Source organism: Gobius niger, assembly GCF_951799975.1.
Source record: "Gobius niger genome assembly, contig: SCAFFOLD_75, whole genome shotgun sequence".
Classification (NCBI taxonomy): domain Eukaryota; kingdom Metazoa; phylum Chordata; class Actinopteri; order Gobiiformes; family Gobiidae; genus Gobius; species Gobius niger.
This window is the reverse complement of record NW_027639064.1, coordinates 46,147-63,646: the sequence shown is the minus strand read 5'-3', so window position 1 is coordinate 63,646 and position 17,500 is coordinate 46,147. Positions and strand designations below refer to the sequence as shown.

The following is a 17,500-nucleotide window of genomic DNA, read 5'->3' as shown; positions in this document are numbered from 1 at the left end:
GAGAGGTCATCAGATAGTTCTGTTGGCACTTTGGGAAATTTAGGCTTTCCGAAGCCCTTGCCATGACGCTTATTCTTCAGCATAACGAAGTCTTCAGGCCTAGTAGCCATCATCTTAAGCACCATCTTTTCCTTCACATTCTCAGGCACTGATGGACAGAAAAGGGCCAGTGGCACCAGCTCTTCTGTTAAGTACCACATATGGTTTGCTAAGCTCTTCAGAGCAGCTTGTACCAATGCTGGATCTCTCTCCTTATAAGAGAGCAGAGAGTTGACAAGGAGAAGATCATTTCTTGGGGCGCTTGAAGGAATAGGCGAGGTAAGCCACCATGGTACATAGCAATAAACAACAAACTGCACAAAGCGATGAAGCAGAGTTCGCTGATTTCCTGTAAACACAGAGTGTCTTGGGAGTTCCTTTTCTATCTTACTGCCAAGCAAGTCCATCTTCATTGAGTACAGTAGTTTAGCCATCCAACGAGCTCGATGTAGAGCACCAGGTTGATGGAAGCTGTGATTGACTTGATCATCTGCATTTAGGTACAACAGGGTCAGAGAAACTAGTTCTCTGTAGTCTCCTCTGTCAAACCCTGTGTTGGTAAAATCCTTACAGATTGCAGTGATTTGATCTTTGCTACTCTGTAATTCTGGTGGACACTCTGGAATGTCCAGGTCTGCTTTGTCACTGTATGTGAGAGCAGGAAACTTCTCCTTGAACCTGAGAAATATGGAAATCTCAGGACTGTGTGACACCTCAATCCTAAGGGCATTCCAAACATGCGTCAGCAGTACTTCACCAACATGGTGGCGACAAGCAAACCATAAAAGTGTACGCTCCAGGGCAGCCTGAAGTGCAATGCAAGCAGCGGTTAGAGCTCCTGTGTTAGAATTGGTTGTGTCAAACACCATACCAGTGATACTGTTTCCACATTTCCAGTTCATGAACAAAAGGGAACTTGCATCTGCAATCAATTTTCCCATTTTGTCTGTACTTTTGTGGCCTATTTCCGGGACACCTAAGAGTTTTATGCCTCCGATTCCTGAGAGAAGGACAGGCAACCTCTCTACTTTGCTCATTCCATCCAATGTGTTCATCAGTTTACCATCCCAGTGAACATTTGCAACTTCTGGTGGAGCCCAGTTTTCTTTTATTTGTTCATCAATAGCTTTGATAGCTTCAACTTTGTAACGTTCTGCACTGCTGTAACTGAGACTGAGTCTAGATGGTTCCTCATTAACAGCTTCTATGATTTCATGCATGACCGAGGACATGGCAGACGAAGAAATGTTGTTCCTCACCATGGACTGAACAACCTTTGGAGCCTTCAAAATGTCATGAGGAATGAATACAGTCACACCTGTTTTGACAGTTCGTTTATGAGATTTCTTGTTTTCACGGAACAATCTTGGCTCCATATCCTCAACATCGGATCCACTAGAATCACTCTCTGTTTCACCAACCTCGAAAGGAATCGTCTCAGATGACACTGAAGCCTGCATCTTTTCTTTCTGTGCTCTCTCAATTCTTTTAAGCTCCGATACTTTTCTTTCTATGACTTTTGCCTTGGTTTTTGCGGTCTTTGCATCAACACCAGCCATTGACGCCTTTCTATGACTCATCATTGACTCTAAGAACTTCTTGTCCTCATCATTAGGAATACGCTGCATCACATCTCTAGGCCAGAGTTTGAACGTGCACTCAAGTTGTCTCTTGAAGTCATTCACTCTATCGTTCGACTTCCCAGGACCGTCCCAACGTTCTGCTGGTATCTTGAGAATGCTATTCATAGTGGCATGCAACTTTTCAATTTCTTCTACCATTTTGTGATCTCGCAAAGAAGGTATACTCGCTTTTGCATATATCAATTTAATGGTATCTATCGTTGCCTTAGCTGCTTCATGTTTTGTCATGGATTTGAAATGTGCCAGAAAACAAAGGAGGGCTTGTTTACGAGTTGGGAGCCTGCTTGTATTAATAACCTTGTCTGCATCCGTTGGTGTTGTGCCCAGCAACTGATACCGCTGGCTTTTGCTTGGGACACTGGAGGCCATCGGAATTCTATCGATGTTTTAAGTAAAATACCAAAAAATGAATGGAATTGAACTAAAGGTCAAAGAAGTAGTAAAGGTCCAGGACAACTACTTTGAGATTTGTTCACCAAATGTAAAGTGCAATTACAAATAAATGATTTATTATCTATTATTATTTTTTGTGTATTTTTATTTTTTTATATTTTTTATTTTTTATATATTATATGTTATTTATGATTTATGATTATGATCATTAAGGGAGATTGTACATGTTTTGCATAAATATGTCAAAAAGAAACAAAATACGATTATCTCTCATTACACGAGAAATTCTCGAATTTTAAGCTTATTTTAGTACTAAAATGTCAATAACTTGTACAATTTTTGAGCAAATTAAATACAATTTTGCATACAACATCTTGAAAGCATACAGCAACAAACTATATAACTTTAAAATAAAAGAAAGTCAGACTTTATTTGTTATGAATTTTTTTTCTCTCCGACCTCATATAAATGCCAATTAACATATTTTGGTGTCAATGTGGGACCCTTTGTTGAACTCTGATTAGCTTAAAATTTTGCAGAGCTGCTATTTAGCATGAACCTCACCCCCAAAAAAAAGGTAGGTTGAATTTAAAGATCTAAGGGGATTTGATGCATCCTAACGTACAGTCGAGGAAGGCGTCCATGCTTCTCTCCAGGTAAGTTCTGTGTATATATATATATATATATATATATATATATATATATATGTATATGTGTATATAAGTACGTACAGTCGAGGAAGGCGTCCATGCTTCTCTCCAGGTAAGTTCTGTGTATATATACACATATATATATATATATATATATGTGTATATATAAGTACGTACAGTCGAGGAAGGCGTCCATGCTTCTCTCCAGGTAAGTTCTGTGTATATATACACATATATATATATATATATATATGTGTATATATAAGTACGTACAGTCGAGGAAGGCGTCCATGCTTCTCTCCAGGTAAGTTCTGGCCGACTGAGATCGAGCTCCGATGGACATGGCTTTACAGTCGAAGTAATTCGCCGACGGACACGTCTGGAAGATGTGAGGCCCCATGTCCTACAGAGTATACAAGTATACAAGTATATAAGTATACAAGTACACAGGCCCCATGTCCTACAGAGTACACAAGTATACAAGTATATAAGTATACAAGTACACAGGCCCCATGTCCTACAGAGTACACAAGTACACAAGTATATAAGTATACAAGTATACAAGTATATAAGTATATAAGTATACAAGTACACAAGTATATAAGTATATAAGTATATAAGTACACAGGCTCCATGTCCTACAGAGTACACAAGTATATAAGTATATAAGTATACAAGTATATAAGTATATAAGTACACAACTATACAGGCCCCATGTCCTACAGAGGACACAAGTATATAAGTATATAAGTACACAAGTATACAGGCCCCATGTCCTACAGAGGACACAAGTATATAAGTATATAAGTACACAAGTATATAAGTATCTATTATAGAAAACACTATCTCAATGGCCGCCGCCTGGGCGCCGCCATGTTTATTTCCCATACTGACTTTGAAGCTAAGCAGGGAAGGGCCTGGTTAGGACTGGGATGGGAGACCGTTCCTCCGAAGCTAAGCAGGGAAGGGCCTGGTTAGGACTGGGATGGGAGACCGTTTGGGAACATCAGGAAGCCTGGCGACAGTAGTGAGTGTGTGCGTGGTGCCGGCCCCCACGTTGTGGTCCCGCCGCCAGCGGGAATTGACCACGGGTCCATATGGACCGCGGTGCTGCTGTCCGAGGACAACCCGCCGTCACAACAACGCGAGTGCACGAGGTCTGACTGCCGTGCGTGTGCGCGCATCCAAACAGGGTGATGTGTGTCATTTGCTTTCACGTATTGTGAGCCCAGAGGTACATTTTATTCTAAAGCAGCTTTGAAAGCATTGCCCATTTTATTGTAAGGTTATAAATACTGTCTAATAACGATCATTAGGCTATTTCATTTCAAAACCTACTCATTTTTTTTTTCATTGTACACGACCGTGATGCACCAAACTAGTACAAGTATATAAGTACACAAGTATATAAGTACACAAGTATACAGGCCCCATGTCCTACAGAGGACACAAGTATATAAGTATACAAGTACACAGGTAAATAAGTCAATAAAATGACTTAAAACTACATTTTTCTTTATACAATGAGTTTAGTTTTGTTGTATTTTACAAAGTGTTTGGTATTTGTCCTTGTTCTGGAATATTTGATCGGGTTTTGTTTTCTCTCCTGCAGCGCCACCATCAGGTATAACCAGGTTTATTTGGATTTTTGTTCCTTCAAATAAACCAAGAATAAAATCTGAACCTTTGTCCAAGTCTGACCCAACATACAGAACAAATACTGCAGTACATATGCAGTACATGCAGTACAAGGGCGACAGTGGCGCAGATGGTAGAGCGGGTCGTCTCGTGATCGGAAGGTCGGGAGTTCGAATCCCACCCCCTGGAAGTGCACACTGTCGTTGTGTCCTTGGGCAAGACACTTCACCCACATTGCCCCCAGTGTCTGCGTACATTGGTGTATGAATGGGAGTATGAATGGGTGAGTGGATCCTTGCTGTAAAGCACTTTGAGTGCCTAATGTAGGTGGAAAAGCGCTATATAAGTTGAGACCATTTACCATTTACCATTTACATATGCAGTACATATGCAGTACATATGCAGTACAGATGCAGTACAGATGCAGTACTCACGTCGAACCCGGCGATGAGCAGTCCGACTCCGTAGGGTCTGCGGCCGTAACGCTGTGTCGGGATCTGAGTCTCTGAGGCCAGAGTTAAAGAACTGGAGGATCAGAAACTGCAGTAACACAAGTATTTGTACAGGTAAAGTGTAGTATTGTAGTAACACAAGTATTTGTACAGGTAAAGTGTAGTATTTGTAGTAACAGAAGTATTTGTACAGGATAAAGTGTAGTATTGTAGTAATAGTAAAGGGTAAAGTGTAGTATTGTAGTAACAGTAAAGGATAAAGTGTAGTATTGTAGTAACAGTAAAGGATAAAGTGTAGTATTGTAGTAATAGTAAAGGATAAAGTGTAGTATTGTAGTAATAGTAAAGGGTAAAGTGTAGTATTGTAGTAATAGTAAAGGATAAAGTGTAGTATTGTAGTAATAGTAAAGGATAAAGTGTAGTATTGCAGTAATAGTAAAGGATAAAGTGTAGTATTGCAGTAATAGTAAAGGATAAAGTGTAGTATTGTAGTAATAGTAAAGGATAAAGTGTAGTATTGTAGTAATAGTAAAGGATAAAGTGTAGTATTGTAGTAATAGTAAAGGGTAAAGTGTAGTATTGTAGTAATAGTAAAGGATAAAGTGTAGTATTGCAGTAATAGTAAAGGATAAAGTGTAGTATTGTAGTAACAGTAAAGGGTAAAGTGTAGTATTGTAGTAACAGAAGTATTTGTACAGGTAAAGTGTAGTATTTGTAGTAACAGAAGTATTTGTACAGGATAAAGTGTAGTATTGTAGTAATAGTAAAGGGTAAAGTGTAGTATTTGTAGTAATAGTAAAGGATAAAGTGTAGTATTGTAGTAACAGTAAAGGATAAAGTGTAGTATTGTAGTAATAGTAAAGGATAAAGTGTAGTATTGTAGTAATAGTAAAGGATAAAGTGTAGTATTGTAGTAGTAGTAAAGGGTAAAGTGTAGTATTGTAGTAATAGTAAAGGATAAAGTGTAGTATTGTAGTAATAGTAAAGGATAAAGTGTAGTATTGTAGTAATAGTAAAGGATAAAGTGTAGTATTGTAGTAACAGTAAAGGATAAAGTGTAGTATTGCAGTAATAGTAAAGGATAAAGTGTAGTATTGCAGTAATAGTAAAGGATAAAGTGTAGTATTGTAGTAATAGTAAAGGATAAAGTGTAGTATTGTAGTAATAGTAAAGGATAAAGTGTAGTATTGTAGTAATAGTAAAGGGTAAAGTGTAGTATTGTAGTAATAGTAAAGGATAAAGTGTAGTATTGCAGTAATAGTAAAGGATAAAGTGTAGTATTGTAGTAACAGTAAAGGGTAAAGTGTAGTATTGTAGTAACAGAAGTATTTGTACAGGTAAAGTGTAGTATTTGTAGTAACAGAAGTATTTGTACAGGATAAAGTGTAGTATTGTAGTAATAGTAAAGGATAAAGTGTAGTATTGTAGTAATAGTAAAGGATAAAGTGTAGTATTGTAGTAACAGTAAAGGATAAAGTGTAGTATTGTAGTAATAGTAAAGGATAAAGTGTAGTATTGTAGTAATAGTAAAGGATAAAGTGTAGTATTGTAGTAGTAGTAAAGGGTAAAGTGTAGTATTGTAGTAATAGTAAAGGATAAAGTGTAGTATTGTAGTAATAGTAAAGGATAAAGTGTAGTATTGTAGTAATAGTAAAGGATAAAGTGTAGTATTGTAGTAACAGTAAAGGATAAAGTGTAGTATTGTAGTAATAGTAAAGGATAAAGTGTAGTATTGTAGTAATAGTAAAGGATAAAGTGTAGTATTGCAGTAATAGTAAAGGATAAAGTGTAGTATTGTAGTAACAGTAAAGGATAAAGTGTAGTATTGTAGTAATAGTAAAGGATAAAGTGTAGTATTGTAGTAACAGTAAAGGATAAAGTGTAGTATTGTAGTAACAGTAAAGGATAAAGTGTAGTATTGTAGTAATAGTAAAGGATAAAGTGTAGTATTGTAGTAATAGTAAAGGGTAAAGTGTAGTATTGTAGTAATAGTAAAGGATAAAGTGTAGTATTGTAGTAATAGTAAAGGATAAAGTGTAGTATTGCAGTAATAGTAAAGGATAAAGTGTAGTATTGCAGTAATAGTAAAGGATAAAGTGTAGTATTGTAGTAATAGTAAAGGATAAAGTGTAGTATTGTAGTAATAGTAAAGGATAAAGTGTAGTATTGTAGTAATAGTAAAGGGTAAAGTGTAGTATTGTAGTAATAGTAAAGGATAAAGTGTAGTATTGCAGTAATAGTAAAGGGTAAAGTGTAGTATTGCAGTAATAGTAAAGGATAAAGTGTAGTATTGTAGTAATAGTAAAGGGTAAAGTGTAGTATTGTAGTAATAGTAAAGGATAAAGTGTAGTATTGTAGTAATAGTAAAGGATAAAGTGTAGTATTGTAGTAATAGTAAAGGATAAAGTGTAGTATTGTAGTAATAGTAAAGGGTAAAGTGTAGTATTGTAGTAATAGTAAAGGATAAAGTGTAGTATTGTAGTAACAGTAAAGGATAAAGTGTAGTATTGTAGTAATAGTAAAGGATAAAGTGTAGTATTGTAGTAATAGTAAAGGATAAAGTGTAGTATTGTAGTAATAGTAAAGGATAAAGTGTAGTATTGTAGTAATAGTAAAGGATAAAGTGTAGTATTGTAGTAACAGTAAAGGGTAAAGTGTAGTATTGTAGTAATAGTAAAGGGTAAAGTGTAGTATTGTAGTAATAGTAAAGGGTAAAGTGTAGTATTGTAGTAACAGTAAAGGATAAAGTGTAGTATTGTAGTAATAGTAAAGGGTAAAGTGTAGTATTGTAGTAATAGTAAAGGATAAAGTGTAGTATTGTAGTAGTAGTAAAGGGTAAAGTGTAGTATTGTAGTAATAGTAAAGGATAAAGTGTAGTATTGTAGTAATAGTAAAGGATAAAGTGTAGTATTGTAGTAATAGTAAAGGATAAAGTGTAGTATTGTAGTAGTAGTAAAGGATAAAGTGTAGTATTGTAGTAATAGTAAAGGATAAAGTGTAGTATTGTAGTAATAGTAAAGGATAAAGTGTAGTATTGTAGTAATAGTAAAGGATAAAGTGTAGTATTGTAGTAATAGTAAAGGGTAAAGTGTAGTATTGTAGTAATAGTAAAGGATAAAGTGCAGTATTGTAGTAATAGTAAAGGATAAAGTGTAGTATTGTAGTAATAGTAAAGGGTAAAGTGTAGTATTGTAGTAATAGTAAAGGGTAAAGTGTAGTATTGTAGTAATAGTAAAGGGTAAAGTGTAGTATTGTAGTAGTAGTAAAGGATAAAGTGTAGTATTGTAGTAATAGTAAAGGATAAAGTGTAGTATTGTAGTAATAGTAAAGGATAAAGTGTAGTATTGTAGTAATAGTAAAGGATAAAGTGTAGTATTGTAGTAATAGTAAAGGGTAAAGTGTAGTATTGTAGTAATAGTAAAGGATAAAGTGTAGTATTGTAGTAATAGTAAAGGATAAAGTGTAGTATTGTAGTAATAGTAAAGGATAAAGTGTAGTATTGTAGTAATAGTAAAGGGTAAAGTGTAGTATTGTAGTAATAGTAAAGGATAAAGTGTAGTATTGTAGTAATAGTAAAGGGTAAAGTGTAGTATTGTAGTAGTAGTAAAGGGTAAAGTGTAGTATTGTAGTAGTAGTAAAGGGTAAAGTGTAGTATTGTAGTAATAGTAAAGGATAAAGTGTAGTATTGTAGTAGTAGTAAAGGGTAAAGTGTAGTATTGTAGTAATAGTAAAGGATAAAGTGTAGTATTGTAGTAATAGTAAAGGATAAAGTGTAGTATTGTAGTAATAGTAAAGGATAAAGTGTAGTATTGTAGTAATAGTAAAGGGTAAAGTGTAGTATTGTAGTAATAGTAAAGGATAAAGTGTAGTATTGTAGTAATAGTAAAGGATAAAGTGTAGTATTGTAGTAATAGTAAAGGGTAAAGTGTAGTATTGTAGTAATAGTAAAGGATAAAGTGTAGTATTGTAGTAATAGTAAAGGATAAAGTGTAGTATTGTAGTAATAGTAAAGGATAAAGTGTAGTATTGTAGTAATAGTAAAGGATAAAGTGTAGTATTGTAGTAATAGTAAAGGATAAAGTGTAGTATTGTAGTAATAGTAAAGGATAAAGTGTAGTATTGTAGTAATAGTAAAGGATAAAGTGTAGTATTGTAGTAATAGTAAAGGATAAAGTGTAGTATTGTAGTAATAGTAAAGGATAAAGTGTAGTATTGTAGTAACAGTAAAGGATAAAGTGTAGTATTGTAGTAATAGTAAAGGGTAAAGTGTAGTATTGTAGTAATAGTAAAGGGTAAAGTGTAGTATTGTAGTAATAGTAAAGGATAAAGTGTAGTATTGTAGTAATAGTAAAGGATAAAGTGTAGTATTGTAGTAATAGTAAAGGGTAAAGTGTAGTATTGTAGTAATAGTAAAGGGTAAAGTGTAGTATTGTAGTAATAGTAAAGGATAAAGTGTAGTATTGTAGTAATAGTAAAGGATAAAGTGTAGTATTGTAGTAATAGTAAAGGGTAAAGTGTAGTATTGTAGTAATAGTAAAGGATAAAGTGTAGTATTGTAGTAATAGTAAAGGGTAAAGTGTAGTATTGTAGTAATAGTAAAGGATAAAGTGTAGTATTGTAGTAATAGTAAAGGGTAAAGTGTAGTATTTGTAGTAACAGAAGTATTTGTACAGGTAAAGTGTAGTATTGTAGTAACAGAAGTATTTGTAATGGTAAAGTGTAGTATTGTAGTAATAGTAAAGGATAAAGTGTAGTATTGTAGTAATAGTAAAGGATAAAGTGTAGTATTGTAGTAATAGTAAAGGGTAAAGTGTAGTATTGTAGTAATAGTAAAGGATAAAGTGTAGTATTGTAGTAATAGTAAAGGGTAAAGTGTAGTATTGTAGTAATAGTAAAGGATACTGCTGCCGATCAGAGACACCAGTCTGGACGTGGGCAGCGGTCGGTCAAACACAAACCTGGAGTCCAGACACTCCTGACGCATAAAGTTACTGTAACAGAGGAGTGAACACGACGTCACTAACTTGATCAAATTAGTCATAATATTTGAAGTACACAGTAATAATATGTTACCGTAAATGCTCTAATAGAGGCCGGGGCCTTTATTGGAACCAGGCCACAGTTAGAGACAGGCCTTTATTTCTATTTGAGGTTCATTTATTACTGAACATTTCAAACCCTCTCCCAGCGGCTGGAACATTGACGCCTTTTATTTTGTCGGGACAACAGGAAGTGTTTCGTTGCTGTTAGCGGAGCTTTGACATCAGTGTCACTGCAGGTTTCTGTTTCTGGATTATTTGTTGTTATCTTGTGTAAAAGGCGAGTTTAGACGGAGCGTTTGTGTTTGTGATCGATCATGAGACTGACCCGAGAGAAGACGAGACGCTCGCTCTGATGGGAGGAGTTATTTTGAGGCGTGGGACTGACCTGCACACGGAGCAGCTGGACGTGCTTTGAAGACGCGATGGAGACTTTATTAAAACCCTGGAGGGTCACACAACATTTGTCCTGTTTCCAAATATGGTCACAGGAGGTTTGAAAAGTGGCTAAATCTGTGTCAAAGTTACGCTGGGATCAGCTCCTCCGCAGCGTCGCCCTCGGCCCGGGTTCAGTTTGTTACTTCCTGTATGTGAGTTTTCATTCACACCAGTATGAGACAAACTCCTAACATGGGGAATATTTCTACTGCTATAGTTTCTAATAAAAGCCCCGGCCTGTTTTAGAGACTCAGCCGCTAATGGAATACAGGCCAGTATTAGAGCATTTACGGTATTACACAGTAATAACAGGTTATTCCACAGTAATAACAGGTTATTAACAGTTTAGTAATAACAGGTTATTCCACAGTAATAACAGGTTATTCCACAGTAATAACAGGTTATTCCACAGTAATAACAGGTTATTCCACAGTAATAACAGGTTATTAACAGTTTAGTAATAACAGGTTATTCCACAGTAATAACAGGTTATTCCACAGTAATAACAGGTTATTCCACAGTAATAACAGGTTATTACACAGTAATAACAGGTTATTCCACAGTAATAACAGGTTATTACACAGTAATAACAGGTTATTCCACAGTAATAACAGGTTATTAACAGTTTAGTAATAACAGGTTATTCCACAGTAATAACAGGTTATTCCACAGTAATAACAGGTTATTCCACAGTAATAACAGGTTATTCCACAGTAATAACAGGTTATTCCACAGTAATAACAGGTTATTCCACAGTAATAACAGGTTATTCCACAGTAATAACAGGTCATTCCACAGTAATAACAGGTCATTCCACAGTAATAACAGGTTATTCCACAGTAATAACAGGTTATTCCACAGTAATAACAGGTTATTCCACAGTAATAACAGGTTATTCCACAGTAATAACAGGTTATTCCACAGTAATAACAGGTTATTCCACAGTAATAACAGGTTATTCCACAGTAATAACAGGTTATTTCACAGTAATAACAGGTTATTCCACAGTAATAACAGGTTATTACACAGTAATAACAGGTTATTTCACAGTAATAACAGGTTATTCCACAGTAATAACAGGTTATTCCACAGTAATAACAGGTTATTCCACAGTAATAACAGGTTATTCCACAGTAATAACAGGTTATTCCACAGTAATAACAGGTTATTCCACAGTAATAACAGGTTATTCCACAGTAATAACAGGTTCTTCCACAGTAATAACAGGTTATTCCACAGTAATAACAGGTTATTCCACAGTAATAACAGGTTATTCCACAGTAATAACAGGTTATTCCACAGTAATAACAGGTTATTCCACAGTAATAACAGGTTATTCCACAGTAATAACAGGTTATTAACAGATTAGTAATAACAGGTTCTTCCACAGTAATAACAGGTTATTCCACAGTAATAACAGGTTATTCCACAGTAATAACAGGTTATTCCACAGTAATAACAGGTTATTCCACAGTAATAACAGGTCATTCCACAGTAATAACAGGTTATTCCACAGTAATAACAGGTTATTCCACAGTAATAACAGGTTATTCCACAGTAATAACAGGTGTAAGAGTGCAGTTACCACAGCAGTCGAGCGTCTGCAGTGAGTCCAGCGATGGAGATTCCTACGTGATTATCCACATGGAGGATCTTCTTCTGATGCGCCGCCAGCTCAGACTGAGCTCTCTGTCACACACACACGTTACATACATGTTACATACATGACCTAAAGCAGCTCCATCAGAGGCTCGTCCTCAGCCAGTGTGGAATAATGACTGACCTTCAGAGCCACGAGGACGGCGTGAGTCCTGGACTTCAGCCCCACTGTGGCCGAGCCCTGCTTCACCGCCTCCATGGCGTACTCGATCTGATGGATCCGGCCCTGGACACATTCAATAACAATAAGAATAATAATTAAAATAACAATAATAATAATAACAATCATCATCATAAACACTCGATCTGATGGATCCGGCCCTGGACACATTTAAAAACAATAATAATAATTAAAATAACAATAATAATCATTATAAACACTAAATGTGATGGATCCGGCCCTGGACAAACATCATATACAGAATATTAATTACACACAGTCATTATTCGGGCCGTTTTCCACTTTCTTTTTCATCAGAAAACAGAATCATGTGGACGATCTGCACATTTACTGATCTTACACTGATCTTACAATCATTTCTGAGAAAAAAATGTAGGCAAAAGTTTTAGAAAAATTAAAATTAAAAATGGGGCAAAAAGAAGAAAAAATGTTGAGGCAAATATTTGGCTATTTATTTATTTTTAAGAAAAAAAACACAGACTCTGGTTAAGCCTTTTTGGATTAAAACACTACATTTACTCTGCATTCCAGCCTTTTGTGAAACATCAGGGACACGTTTCAACAAAACTCAGAATTCTACTGTTCGGTGTCGCCACGGAAACAACAAGGTCACACGTTAACAACGACTCGACTTTACAGGTGAAACTCGGACAATCAGAACATCGTCCCAAAGTTCATTCAGTTCTGAAACTAATATAACCTGATATAAAATCATTACGGACTCAAGTGTCTGGAGCTGCTTCGTACGAGACGAGAGTGAACTCAGTGACTGTCGCTCAGCAGCACAGGCAGCAGTATGTGCAGTAGTATGTGCAGTAGTATGTGCAGTAGCAGTAGTATTTGTAGTAGTATTTCCAGTAGCAGTAGTATGTGCAGTAATATTTGTAGTAGTATTTCCAGTAGCAGTAGTATGTGCAGTAGTATTTGTAGTAGTATTTCCAGTAGCAGTAGTATGTGCAATAGTATGTGCAGCAGTATGTACAGTAGCAGTAGTATGTGCAGTAGCAGTAGCAGTAGTATTTGTACCGACCTGGGGGCTCCAGACGGTGACATCGTTGTCGTACTGGTTCCTGAACTGAAAAACAGAAACATCAAGAGTTAAAAACAGCAAAACAAAGAAGTAAAGTGTCATTTAGACCAGAGGAGGAAGGGGGCGCTCTCACAGAGTCCTGCATCGCGCCCAGGCTTTAGGAGACTGACCACCAGGACTGACTGACCACCAGGACTGAACACCAGGACTGAACCCCGGGAAACACGGCGCTGCACCCGTGTCACCTGACGCCGCTCATTAAATATTCAGCTTATTCATGAGGGGGCGGGGCCTGGCGTGTAGCAGATGTGATTCCTCTGGATGAGCGAGTGTCGTCTCTGGTAAAGTTAAGACTCAATAACGGCAGCTTTAGTTTCACGGGTCACGTTTCAGAGACTAACCCAGGCTAAAGGAAAAGAGCACGGGGGCTTCAAGGGGAACAAACACTGCACTAGAAGAGAATCAGTAAATACACAAGGAAAAGCACAGAAGCTTTGTCACAGTTGTCATCTGTACCAGGCAGTCATTACTGATATAATAAATTCTCCATAATAATAATAATACTTTATAAAGGAAATGAACAATAACAGTTTTCATCCAGAGCTTTTGGAAAACGTCATAAACTTGGATTAACCCCTTAACTCCCGCCTGAACCGAGCACTTTTCTCCAGTTTGGCTTTACCCCAATCCAAAAGGAAAAAAGGTGTGAAAATAGCGACAAAACAGAGACGAAAACAAGGATGAAAAAGTTGCAAAAATGTGACAAAAAAATGATGAAAAAATGACGAAAAAAAATGACAAAAAATTGATTTAAAAATTTACAAAAATGTGACAAAAAAACTGACAAAAAACAACAAAAAAAATGATTAAAAAATGACCAAAAAAAATGACAAAAAATGGACAAAAAAATGACAAAAATGTTATGAAAATTTGACAAAAAATGACAAAAAATGATTAAAAACTGAAAGAAAAAATTACAAAAAATTGATTAAAAAATTTACAAAAATATGACAAAAAATGACAAAAATTTGACAAAAATGACAAAAAAATTGATTTAAAAACTGAAATAAAATTACAAAAATATGACAAAAATACAGACAAAAAAACGACAAAAAATGGATAAAAATATGATAAAAACTTTGACAAAAAATTTATTAAAAAATGACGAAAAAATGACAAAAAATTGACGAAAAAATTGATTAAAAAAATGACCAAAATGAGTTGAATACCCAACAAAAAACTGATGGAAAACAAACGTGATGACGTGAGGAAAAGGATCCTCTCGGTTCAGGCGGGAGTTAAGCGGTTAAATAAACGTTTATAATACAGAGCGACGCCGGTGACTGCGCATATTCTGATCACAAACAGAAAACACTGATTTAAACCCGTTTTATTTCTTTAAAACTCACATAAAAACACAAACCGTAATGAACTAAACATTACAGTTTAATCATGAACACGCGAGGCCTGGTCAGGTTTGATTTTTCAGTTTAATCAAAGTAAAAGCGAAACTACAGGAGCCTCTCGAGTGTAAAGTTTGTGCTTTAGCATTAGCCTCGTTAGCTCATTCAGCTTAAACATCATTTCACTCACTTTCATTAAACCTGTAAAGTCACGGAGTCACAGAGGATAGAGCCTCGTTTAAAGCTTCCTTTAGGTGTAATCTGGTGAACCCGGTGAGTGGCAGAGGTTTGTAGAGGTTTGTACAGTCTGTGTTTTGCTTACTCACACCGGGCTAAAGCTAATGCTAAAGCTAAAGCTAAAGCTAGCGTTAGCCGGTTAGCGCCTTTCCCGCGGGTGTAGCTCGTTTAGCTCGTTTAAACGCAGTATTCCCGCGGCTGTGGAGGGTTTTATCTGCCGTGTCTGCGGAGACTGGAGGAGAGAAACGCTGCTTTAGTTTTGTAAAAGAAGTTTGAGTTGAGATTCTCACCATGTCCGCTCCGTGTGAGCCTTTCTCTGTCAGTCTGGGATCGGCTGCTTCTGTCTGAGCAGGAGGAAGAGGAGGAGGAAGAGGAGCGCAGAGCGGGAAGAGGAGCGCAGAGCGGGAAGAGGAGCGCAGAGCGGGAAACACCGAACTACGGAGGGAATCATCATCTATCAAGTATGAGCAAAACATTTATTTATGAAAGACAAAAAGATAGAATATATGTAGAATAATTTGATAATTCTTTTTTTTTTTAACTATTTATTTCACTTTTTTTTTCTTAACAATAAACAGGAAAAAAACAGCGGCAAAACAGATAATCAATAGTTAAATCAATAGCGTAAATAAAAATAAATAAAATAATAATAGGATGATAAAAGTCTTAATTTGTGTCAGCAGTGTGAAACTCCTGTATAAGCAGATATTACACACGTATAAGTTTCTACACATATATATTCACACATTCACACTATTGTTGTTTTATGCAACAAAACACGGATACTTTATATCTGCACAGAGATTATTGTTATTTTGTCAAGGTTTAAGTTTATATTCATTTAGATCAGTCTTACGTGAAAGCAGGTTCAGTTGGAGTCAGAGCTGCACATGCGCAGAGACACGGAGCGGACAGCAGAGGGCGCCACAGGCAAACACATCAGTTCAGCACATTATTTATTTATATTTATCAGAGAAGCGAAGACAAACAAAGTAAGTGCAAATAAATAAGAAGCTTTAGGATGAGGAGAAATGTGAGACCCCGCCCGTCTTCATGGATCTGCTCTTGGCCACATGTCCTGTATTCTGGAGGAGCACAGTCTCACTTTACCTCACCCCCCGGGCGAAACCGAGCTTTACCCAAATCTAAAACCTCTTAACTCCCGTCTGAACCGAGAGGATCTTTTTCTTATGTCATCAGTTTTTTCTCCATCATTTTTTTGTTGGGTATTCAACTCATTTTGTCACATTTTTTGTCTTTTTTTTTTTCATTTTTTCTACAATTTTTTTTAAAATCTTTTGTTACATTTTGGTCATTTTTTGGTCTTTTTTGTGACATTTTTGCCACTTTTTTCTGCAATTTTTTATCAAATGTTTTTAATCTTTTGTCAAATTTTTTGTCTTTTTTTTGTCATTTTTCGTCATATTTTTGCAATTTTTTTAAATCTTTTGTTACATTTTGGTCATTTTTTGGTCATTTTTAGTCAGATTTTTTGTCTTTTTTTGTCATATTTTTTTCCTTTTTTCTGCATTTTTTATCAAATTTGTTTAATCTTTTTCATCCATTTTTCGTCATATTTTTTTTAATTTTTCGTCAATTTTTATCAAATTTTTTAAATCTTTGTCACATTTTTGTCATTTTTTCTGTCATTTTTTCGTCAATTTCTTGCGACATTTTTGCCACTTTTTCATCAGATTTTTGTTTTTTTTGTCATTTTTAGTCAATTTTTTGTCTTTTTTTTGGTCATTTTTGTCATATTCTTTTCATTTTTCGTCAATTTTTTATCAAATTTGTTTAATCTTTTGTTACATTTTGGTCATTTTTTTGTCTCATTTTGTCTTTTTTTCCGTCAATTTTTCGTCAATTTCTTGTGACATTTTTGCCACTTTTTCCAGAAGCTTTTAGATTGGGGTCTAACCACCTGTTTGTTCTGTTTATAATGTAACTGCACCTGTTTGTTCTGTTTATAATGTAACTGCACCTGTTTGTTCTGTTTATAATGTAACTGCACCTGTTTGTTCTGTTTATAATGTATCTGCACCTGTTTGTTCTGTTTATAATGTAACTGCACCTGTTTGTTCTGTTTATAATGTAACTGCACCTGTTTGTTCTGTTTATAATGTAACTGCACCTGTTTGTTCTGTTTATAATGTAACTGCTCCTGTTTGTTCTGTTTATAATGTTGGTTTTTTTTGTCTTTTTTGTGACATTTTTGCCACTTTTTCTGCAATTTTTTTATCAAATGTTTTTAATCTTTGTTAAATCTTTTGTCATATTTTTTGTCTTTTTTTGTCATATTTTTTTCCTTTTTTCGGCATTTTTTAATCAAATTTTTTAATTCTTTTGTCACATTTTTGTCATTTTTTCTGTAAATTTTTTCTCACTTTTTAATCAGATTTTTGTTTTTTTTTGTCATTTTTAGTCAATTTTTTGTCATATTTTTTTCCTTTTTTCGTCAATTTTTTATCAAATTTGTTTAAAGGGGGGGTATTATGCAAAATGGACTTTTTCAAGCTTTACACCATGTTATTAAGTCATTCCCTCATTAAAAACATGCCTGAAGTGTTGCCTTAGCACATTCACGTATTTTCGAGTAATCTGTAGAAACTCTGATGGCGGCCATTTTAGGGATAAAACGCCTGATTCCTTCAGGAAACGCCCTCGACCTCCAGGATACGCCTCCGACCTTTCGTCACCA

At 35.3% G+C, this 17,500-nt stretch overlaps 1 protein-coding gene across 1 annotated transcript in view; it reads right to left on the bottom strand.

Moving 5' to 3' along the window:
* Window positions 1-15,134, bottom strand: part of psma1 (proteasome 20S subunit alpha 1) — a 22,991-nt gene extending 7,857 nt beyond the window's left edge. Inside the window, exons 1-7 of the mRNA XM_079583394.1 lie at window positions 15,093-15,134; window positions 13,163-13,207; window positions 12,076-12,177; window positions 11,878-11,981; window positions 9,718-9,806; window positions 4,798-4,868; window positions 2,999-3,128 (exon numbers count right to left, since the gene is read on the bottom strand). Of these exons, the coding sequence (XP_079439520.1) occupies window positions 2,999-3,128; window positions 4,798-4,868; window positions 9,718-9,806; window positions 11,878-11,981; window positions 12,076-12,177; window positions 13,163-13,207; window positions 15,093-15,095 (544 nt within the window). The 5' untranslated portion in view covers window positions 15,096-15,134. The remainder of the gene's footprint in view (window positions 1-2,998; window positions 3,129-4,797; window positions 4,869-9,717; window positions 9,807-11,877; window positions 11,982-12,075; window positions 12,178-13,162; window positions 13,208-15,092) is intronic.
* Between the last annotated feature and the right edge of the window lie 2,366 nt (window positions 15,135-17,500).